The following is a 10285-nucleotide window of genomic DNA, read 5'->3' on the forward strand; positions in this document are numbered from 1 at the left end:
CATTTTCAACCTACCTTTACCTCAGCAGTGCTAATGGCGGCGGCGCCCCCCACCCCTCCACCTCAGCAGCCTGCCCCGACCCCGTCTCATCTGCCTTCCTGTCCGGACCCTCGTCCCCTGGAGCCTCGTCCTCCTCTGAGAGGCCCGGCCCGCTGGCCCCCCAGAGGCCACTGGAGGACCTGCAGCTCCCCAGCACCGGCTCCCGAAAGGCCAAGGTCCTGTACGACTATGACGCCCATGATGCCAGCGAGCTGTCCCTCTTAGCTGATGAGGTAGGTAGTCCGTTAAAAGTTTTTAACGTCTGCTACCCTCGCTAGTCGGTACCAAAATACTAGTCAGTTAAACTAATAATTAGATCAATAATGTACAATGCCAGTAACGTAACTGTTGCATCTTTACGCAGCCACCAGGTAGCCCCTCTCCCCTAATGCCCAGATGTAAACAAACCAGCATGCATTAGTGGGAACAGATCATTGACTGTAACGTCAATGGACTGGACAGACATGCCATCTCATAAAACCAGCACGGTCTGGAAGTATTTTGATCTAGCAAATTAAAATAAGCTTGTATGTAGGCTGTGTCAGAATAAACTGACATATAACCACTCGACTGGAGCAATGCCAACACTAGCTACATTCAGCACAGGCATGTGGATGGTTAACATGCGAGGACAGCAGAGCCTAATGTTAGCGGCTAATGCGTTAGCCACACAAGATAGGGCAGCTCAAGATATACCTCCACTCAACGTTGTTCAAACAAAAAGCTTCTGAAAGTGAACTATATTGAGCCTGAACACACGGTGCCGGGTGAGTTCTGAACACACGGTGCCGGGTGAGTTCTGAACACACGGTGCCGGGTGAGTTCTGAACACACGGTGCTGGGTGAGTTCTCATGTTCTCTGATGTCCAATGTTCATAATAAACGCTGTGGTGCTGCACAGGATTTGGATATCTTGGCCTCTATCTTCCGACAGGCGCTATCCCTAAATAGCGCTTTGCGCACTGTTTGCGCATGCCTTAAGGCACGGAAGATAGCGTTCCGCCTTGCGCCGTCCGCCAGGTGTTCTGCCGAGTTTTGCTCCCCCGCCGAGCAGCAAAAAAAAACATCCCCACCTCACGGGAGCTACTTGTAATGGTTTGTACAGAAATGTAACTGATTCAAAGTGATATAATTGTCTGGTAGACGTGACCTCCCTGATTTCTAAATTAAAACAGCCCCGAAATATGTTGGGGATGCAATTCTCGGTGGCACCTGTCGCAAGCGCAAATTAGAGCCGTGCCAATTCTGCCAAAAATCATCTGCGCCCCAAAATGCCTGCGCAAACGGGATTTGGGCAGTCTTAACTACCAGAATTATTCACAGGTGTGGCCAGGCAAGGCTGGGCATTACGTCAATCAAAACCAATCAAATTCCCGTCTCGCAATGGTTGTTTGCGCGAGGTTGCCTCGCCGAGGCATGCAATATGCTGTAATTCTCTCCATGCGTAATAGAGTACTCACTCGTGCGAGGACAGAGGGAGCTTATTGACAGATCGTCTGTGGTGCCAATGACCCTTCGGGTTATGAAGGTAAATATGTCCATTGTCCCACAAGTGTTCTCAATTCATTTCCCTCTTTGCGATGTGATAAAAGTTTCTCATAATATTACCCAATTTTAGCAGCATAATTTGATGTCTTGGCGTGGCAAGGCTGTGCGTAATGACATATCCAAAAGGAATTCCACTTTCCACTCCGCAAATACCTCTCTGCGCTGGGAGCGCAGTCGTAATCTCCGTGCAGAGCGCCCAGCGCAGAGAGGTATTTGCGCGTAAGAGGTCCTTTTCAAAGCTCTTAGTGCAAAGTAATTGCGCGCTGCTGACGATAGGGTAACGCCATCTATCCCACATTTTAGCGCTGAAACGCCTGCTTTGGCATGGGACAGCCAATGCCCAGTACAATTATCACAGGCATGCGCTTGTGTCCGCCCCCAATTTGCATTGTGCACGGCATTAAACGAGCGCAAGCGCAAAATTAGCGCTTTTGGGAAGATAGAGGCCTTTGTCTGCTGCTGCATGTCACATGTACGCTCTCTCTCTCTCTCTATATCTTAACCATGCTGTAGCTATTCTATGAAGTGGGTTTTGCCTCGTCCTGTTGCAGCTCATCACGGTGTTCACCGTCCCTGGGATGGATCCTGACTGGCTGATCGGAGAGCGGGGAAACCAGAAGGGCAAAGTCCCCGTCACCTACCTGGAACTGCTGAGCTAATGGACTAAACAACACACACGCACACGCACGCGCGCACACGCGCACACACACACACACACACACTTGCGTAAACCTCTACCAAATGGCTCACGTGTGTGTCCCCGAAAACATACAAAATTGTCCATCGGTTTTAGGAGTACTGTACCAACATTCAAATAAGCATACCTAACTATTTTCAGATTTCAATGTACAACACATCATTTGAAAGCTTACTTTCATAATCTGTAAAAAACTGAAAATTGACCTCACGTTATTATTATTAGGAGAGCAATTATCCTGATTTTCTGCCGACTAATTTTCATGTCAATCGAAAATCTGTCTTGAGATATTAACCACTTCCCCTTGCTTACATCACATAGACTTCAGAAAATGGGGGAACGTTTGTTAGTCCATACCAGTGTTGTAGAGATCCCTGGAAGAAGTTCAATGCAGCTTTCACCGACACAATGAAACGTTAGCACAGCATGATGGGGGTGAGGAGAGACGTTAGCACGGCATAATGGGGGTGAGGAGAGAGCCACCGAGTTTCCATCTGTGGGAGCGAAGAGCTAAGATGTTTGCAGAAGCTCCTGTTCACCACAGGAATGAACCTACTATGGATGAGAGTGTGTGGGTGAGTGTGTGTGAGTGTGCACGTTTCTGTGGAATTATTTGGCAAATACGGCCTACTTATTGTAACGGTGTGTGCGCACGTGTGTGTGGGCGCACGTGTGTGTGTGTGTGTGTGTGTGTGTGTGTGCGCATGTGTGTGTGTGTAGTGGGTATTGTTTTTGTGAGCTGTCCCTTGACTTTGTACATGTTTGAGTTGGGTGCAGTGATGTTCCGTCCAGACACAGATAAATCATCTTTCTTTTATCTCCCAACCTTTTTGATTGTGATCACAACCAGTGTTGTAGTCGAGCCGGAGTCCTGGACACATTTTCAGGACTCGTGACTCCACTTGGACATGGAGCACTGATCACTCAGACTTGGACTCGAGCATTCATGCATTCAGACTCGGAAGTTGGAGACGAGGACTCGGACTTGTTAATTGATAAAGACTGTTTTTTTGTTTTGTTTTCTTTCATTTCTTTTCTTTTGTAATGGGCCCTAATCATTTGGCATAAGATATTGATAGCTATATTAATACCGTGACATTATTCAATTTCGTGCAAGGGCAGGCACGTGTGTTCCACCTACATGTGGATTCACGCTAGGGCTGCACAATTAATCGTATTTTCATCGTCATCGCAATATGAACATGCGCAATAAACACATCGCAAAGACTGCCTGAAACGCAATGAATAACAAAAGTGGTTTTATTTACATGCGTCATGCATTCCCACTCAGCATCTGATCATTTTGTCTTGTGTTGTAAATCCAGCGTACACCGTCCCCTTGCAACAGTGCGCTCCGCCCCTCTGCCAAAGCCCAAACACACTGTGTGTAGTTTCAGCTAGAGTCAGTGTGTATTTAATTTCTTTATTCAGTGGGCATAGGCTATGTTTGGGGCCTATGTTAGCATTATTAAAGCAGAAAGACATAGGAACTGTATAGCTAATATGCATACTTAAATATTTCTTTATTTATCGCAAGTCGTATCGTCATAGCTATATTGAACAATGTTATCGCACATCGCAGGTTTTCCTCATATCGTGCAGGCCTAATTCACGCTCATGTTCAGTAACTCTGGACTTGGACTCAGGTCATGAGGACTCAACTCGGACTCTTCTTTGGTGACTCGGACTGGAACATTGAGGACTCGAGACTCAACTTGGACTCCAGATCTAGTCATGTGACTACAACACTGTTCACAGCTATAGAAAAGGGCAGAGCCTTTAGTATGTTTGTTAGCAGCAGTCTTGTCATTGCGTTTGCTGTTCACTGTATGTCCCCGAAGCTTTGTTCCTATTGATACGTATAGCCTACATGATGTCTGTTCCTGAGAAAGTTATCAATATTGTTCTATGACGGACATTTGGACCTGATTCTAATATGTTTTGGTTTAATGTCAAATGATGAAAATATTTGTGTGGTGGTCTTCACTCGCTGCTACACGTTGTTGGTAATGAGCCAAGGAAGGTCGAAAATGAGTTTCACCGGTATTTTGAGTGATTTGGTTACTTTCATCTCCATAGAATATCATGGTGAATAACTATAACAAAGGGTAAATTATTTATTTTTGGTGGATTGCCACTGTAGTAAATCGAATGTTGTGGAATGTTTAAAGCCATTTTTCCTCATGTTTTTTTTCTATTAGACACATCACATTAAAATAATAACTGATCTGAGAGAGCTATCTCAGTCATTCAAAAAGTTATATATGAGTTTATAATTTATGGAAATGTCAAAAAATGAAAATTGCAATTTTTCACCATGTGAAGGGTTTTTGCAGGCCACCACACATTTAGATATATTCCTGACTTATGGCCACCTCATACTATTTCTGTTTTGATGTGCAATAAAAACTGCATGTGTGATGCTGCATCATTAGAAATAGTGTGGTTTTTGATACATGAAAAACAATGAGTATTCACTAACTACACATCACAGATGATACAGAGTCTTGTTGTTTTTCCTATCCTTTGGCATGTGTTCAATTCACCCCACTGAGGCATTTTCACGCGGCTAATGGTTAAATAACTCTCTGTACCCTGTTCCGCTCCCAGCAAAAGAGTAAGGAGGAAGGGGGTGACATCACTCACGTGACCACGTTTATATTCTACTCTCAACCCTCTTCGCGATCTGACAAAATTCACAACTTCATGTAGCTGCCCTTAGCAGACAGTAGTAGGGATATGGAACTAGGAATTTCCTAGTTGAATGACGTCACACCCGAGTTGACATCCTCAATTCAGCATTTTAGCCACAAAGACGCCAAATAAGAAGCATCAGACAACTTCGCTTCTACAAATCCTTTGTACATGAGGAACAGGTTTTTGCACATGCCTACCTACATGCTACATGTGTTTGCAGACATAAGGCAAAAGCGTGAAGGTGAAATGGCGAGGGGAACGTTTTGTAAAGCCGTGTTGCTGAATATGATTACAATCTGTGCAATTTGACATTCAAGCATGAGAAAATACTTAGTCAAATCACCAAACAAGTTGATTCCACAGTAACTTGGAGGAGGAATGGCTGTTGTGTTCGTTGTGCTCCTTCCATTACATTGCCAAAGGTGGATTTGTGCCATCTTTTTGACCATGGCAAAATGGCAAAGACAACCGATTCATCTTAATGAATACTTTCCCTGTGATTTGATTCATCCCTGCGATTTGCCTGGAAGATTAAGTCACCTTTTCAAGTTTAACAGAAGCATAAAAGTATTGGAACACATAATTATGATCAACACTTCAAAGCTCAAATCTGGAAAGACTTCTGAAAGGAGTCAAATTGGAGCTGGGAGGTGTGGCGATGACAACTTTTTAATAAACAGACAGTCACATGAATTTCTAGCACAGTATTCTAATTATATATGTTAAAGCAACAAAAAATAAATAAAGCAACAATCAATCAGTAGTGAAACAACAACCTCCCATTGGAGAATATTTAGATCAAATGCAGAGGTGTAAAATACCTAATTTACAATTACTCAAATTACTGTAATTGAGTAGCTTCATTGTGTACATGTACTTTTTTTTTTGTAATTTTTAAAATCAGTCATTTTACTTTTACTTAAGTACATTTTGTTTGAAGTAATGTACGTTGTTGCATTTTAAATTGCTTTAGTTACAAAGTAAAATAAATCCAAAGTTTCACCAAGTTTTCTATGAACTGCGCACCACCGAAACTGTCCAATCTGCCAGAGCTGGATAACTGCTGCCAGTGTTGACCATTTGTTTCCAAGGAAAGTCAAAAAGTCACTAGAACCAAATGCTTTGGGATCCAACACCTCACCAGAAGGTGAACGATGGTCAGGCAGACACACAGAGGGTCGGTCAGACAGACACGCAGACGGTCGGTCAGACAGACACACAGATGGTCGGTCGGGCAGACAGACACACAGACAGCGACAAGAACAGTGTTAGGCAAGTTACTTTCAAAATGTAATATACTACATATTACTAGTTACTTTCATTTGAAAGTAATAGTTTACAATATTACTGTATGTGTAGAGTAACTCGTTACTTATTACACTACTTTTGCATTACTTTGACCAAAACAACAGCAGCAGCAGAATGACATTGCCGCCCCGGAACCATCCCGAAAAATAATTTCAACCACCTTGAAGTCAGTGTAAACAATCCAAAATTCTAATTGTTATTCTTTTCCTTTGTTATTGTCACCTATAGTAGTTATTGGCATAAAAACACACAGTTTGATTAGGAATTTTTTTTAAATATGTGCTTTGATTTATCAAATGTAACTCAATTTGTAACTTGAGTTACTTGACAAAGTAACTGATATAATATGACAGAAATCCTAGAAGTAATAGGTTATATTACTGAGTTACTGCTGAAAGTAATATATTACATGTAATATGTTACTTCCCCAACACTGGACAAGAACACGTCGGTGCTTAATCACAAAGGAGATGGATGAGAAGGATGAGTTAGAAAACAGAATGTGTTGTGCAGAAATCCAACTGATTTGGCTGAAGTTGAGGATGACCTTCAAGTGATAAAAAATAACCTAGTTTGAGATGACATACCCCCCCCCACCACAAACTTTTACTCAGGTAGATTTTTTTTAAACCAGTAATTTTCTACTTAAGTAAAATGACGTCAAAGTAACAGTACTTCTACTAGAGTAGATTTTTTGGGGGGTACTCTTTCCACTTCTGAGCTCATGGGTCACTTGCTCTTAACTTGCCTTCCACTGCACAAGTCTTGATGAGAGAGACTGGATAGGCTGCAGGTTGGCACATCTATTAGGGTTGCACAATACAGCTACTGTATGGGTTAGGCTTTCATATGACATATAGACTTGATAGAGCCAAGTAATTTGGTGGAAATGCTGTATTTTTCCATACCGCAATATCGCAGAAACAACAATTGCAATGTGAGTGTTTTTTTCCCAATATCGTGCAGCCCTAATATCTAGCCTATAGGCTACCTTATATGTGGTATCATCTGTTGCATGCTTCAAATGGCTACTGTATCTTTTGCTTCATCCTTCACCATCACAAACTTAAAAGTTGAAGGAAAAAGCATCCAGGGCTCTCAATATTGTTGCTGTAAAAGATTGAATTGAGGGTGATGGTAAGAGCATGTGGAGAGGTGACAGGACTGACACCATAGAAATGAGTTCACTAAGCATGATTTGATGTCTAGTATGTTCCACCTCCCATTGGCATTTTATGTGTCTGCAAACCAGGGATGTGTAGAATATCAATGTCAATTTGACACAAAAGTAGGCAAAATACATTTCTAAAACGTGGCATTTTACATTTCTGCAAACCTGCAATCTCAACGTAAAACTGAGACAAAATGACGGGTTAATTTGAAAACCTTGCTTCCTTGCCGATGTTAAATGCAAATAAAACAACTTTGGTTATGTTTAGACAAGTAAAATAACTCGGTTAAGGATAGGGCCATGGTTTAGTTTAGGCTTAAATAACAAAAATGTGAAATGTGACTCATGGTTGAAATGTAGACTTTGGAAATGGTGTGTGACCATGACTGGGGATTGAACATGGCTCTGTGGTGTGTGTTTACGCCCTCCGTCCACCCCGACCACAACACCCTTACTGGCCATTCTCTTTCATTAGCAGACTCTAGGATGTGTACGACATTCATATTCACGTATCTAGAAACTGATGTGCAACGTATTTTGGTTCAGAAACGTGATATTCTACATATCCATGGATTGCAGAAACGTACAAGGCAGACATTTTATTCTGGCGACCATTCTGCCATTTGGTTGTTTATACATGCTCAGAGTTGTACCTGGTGACAATCCCTGCTGGACCTCGCCCTCCATTCGGGGGCCTACTTGGTATGGTCCTGTACCCACTGACAGAGCCTACTTGGTATGGCCAGGCTGTACACTGACGGAGCCGATACTTGGTATGGTCCTGGACCCACTTACAGATGCCTACTTGGTATGGTCCTGTACCCACTGACAGAGCCTAAGGCAGTAAGCCGGGGGACTGACGGTGGAGAAGGTCTGGTGTGGATGTCTCAGCCTCTTCCACCAATGCTCCAACCTCTTCTTGAAACTGTAAACCGTGAAGATGTCAATGATGCCGATGAAGTAGCGCTGCTCGGGCCCGTCGATGACGTGCAGAGGGTTCTTGAAGTTGGGCAGCAGGCGTCGGTTTTCAGCCATAAAGTCCCCAGGCTGGGCCGAGCGGCTGTCTGCGGCAGCGGGCTGTAGGCAGGGCTGGACCGGGCTCGGCTGTGGCTGCCTCAAACAGCAGCCGTCCGGTTCTGACAGCAGTAAGGTGGAGTCGTCCTCACGGACAGAGGCTGGGCCTGCATGGAGAGGGCTGTAGCCTGGGTTTACAGATCTACAAGCAGAAAGACAAGAGACGAGGAGAAGAATATGATGGAATAAACACAAATAATAAGGATAAATAAGGATATGCCTGCATTGTAAAACATTAAGCCTGTGCTACAGATGTTAGGCTACCTGTTTCCAAGGACACTGCCAAGGGCGCGAACATCTGGCGGCCAACAAAACAACGTGCATAAAGGACACGGACACATCCAGACTACTGTTATAATAATCGTCTGTCTATGTTTTGTCTATGTTTTTGTCTTTGTCTATGTTTGTACTGTTGTGATGGAGCTGTAGCACAGCTGTATGTAGCACTATTTTCTCTCAATACCTAACAAAGGGGGTGTGGGGTGGACCATGAGGCCGCAGCACACGTCCTCCACAGACAGCGCGCAATAGTGCCCATGAGGTTTTAAACACTCCTTGTGGAATGAGCCTTAAAGCAGGACTTACCCCCAAAACACTTTTTTCAGCCTTTAACCAATATATATGGCTTTTGGGGTGGTGTGTGAAGAATTCTGGTCAAAATCTCCACATTTGAGACCAAATTTATAATATTCTACAATCTTTTATCAATTTCAACAGCCTAAGTGCCCTCTATGGGTTGAAACCTTCTTTTTCTTTGGCTATAGCCCTTGCTATTATGCCTAAACTGGGAGAGGGTGTGACTTTGGCTCTCTATAAGGAGATATGGAGCCTACTTTTTGGTTCTCATGATGAGCGTGGCGAGGGAGAGGCCGTGCGGCCGCTCGTCCTTCTGTAACGGCTGATGTGCGAGCAGCAGACTGTAGTCCAACACGTTTAGCCTCTGCAGGAAGGCTGTGTCCAACTCCACCTGCCTCACCAGCCAGGGACACTGCTGCTCTGTTCACACACACACACAGACACATGCATGCGCACACACGCACACGCGCACACACACACACACACACGCACGCACGCACGCACGCACGAACACACACACACACACACACACACACCACACATTGTCAGTACACTCTACACAATAATTCCAATACCTTTCTTTTTTACATCAAAATATGCAGGTTTTTTAAACGCAGGTAAGCAGTGTAGGCTATGTTAAACGCAAAAAAATACACTGTTACAATATGCCCTTCAGACAAGAAATTATTAATCATGATATTAATCGGAGAAAATGTCCTTAAGTGCCGAACGCCAGTGGCCTATGGTCCACATACGCGGTGAAACAACGGCCTTCCGGCAGGAACCTGCACTGTCGAATAACCAGGAACAACCCCAGCAGAAGCTCACGATCGAAAGTGTTGTATTTCCTCTTATTTTCATGTAGCTTTTTGCTGAAGAAGACCAGCAGATGCCAGGCGCCGCCCACCTACTGCTTGTGCACCGCCCCCGTTCACACAGTACGCCGAAGCGTACTTTTACAGCCACTTTTACAGCGGCTTTATGTCTTTAAAACTTCCCATACAGGACAATTCTAATGCCTTTATACCCAACGTTCCTAATTTCAGTGTTTTCTTGCCCAAGGTGCAGCTGCTTCAAATTTGTTGTGAATTATTTTAATGCAACTTGACAAACTTTATAAAAGTAACATTAATAACCCAAACGATTTCAGACCTGGTGAAACCATGAATTTAAGA

The 10285-nt window shown here is 43.7% G+C and overlaps 2 protein-coding genes across 2 annotated transcripts in view; one reads left to right on the top strand and one right to left on the bottom strand.

The window, feature by feature from the left end:
- Positions 1-4654, top strand: part of LOC310781760 (endophilin-B2-like) — a 28147-nt gene extending 23493 nt beyond the window's left edge. The window contains exons 9-10 of the mRNA XM_083642381.1: positions 26-272; positions 2139-4654. Of these exons, the coding sequence (XP_083498507.1) occupies positions 26-272; positions 2139-2246 (355 nt within the window). The 3' untranslated portion in view covers positions 2247-4654. The remainder of the gene's footprint in view (positions 1-25; positions 273-2138) is intronic.
- A 3310-nt stretch (positions 4655-7964) lies between these two features.
- Positions 7965-10285, bottom strand: part of pip5kl1 (phosphatidylinositol-4-phosphate 5-kinase-like 1) — an 8024-nt gene continuing 5703 nt past the window's right edge. Inside the window, exons 8-9 of the mRNA XM_083641921.1 lie at positions 9368-9530; positions 7965-8676 (exon numbers count right to left, since the gene is read on the bottom strand). Of these exons, the coding sequence (XP_083498047.1) occupies positions 8262-8676; positions 9368-9530 (578 nt within the window). The 3' untranslated portion in view covers positions 7965-8261. The remainder of the gene's footprint in view (positions 8677-9367; positions 9531-10285) is intronic.

Source organism: Poromitra crassiceps (assembly GCF_964638095.1).
Source record: "Poromitra crassiceps genome assembly, chromosome: 8".
Taxonomy (NCBI): domain Eukaryota; kingdom Metazoa; phylum Chordata; class Actinopteri; order Beryciformes; family Melamphaidae; genus Poromitra; species Poromitra crassiceps.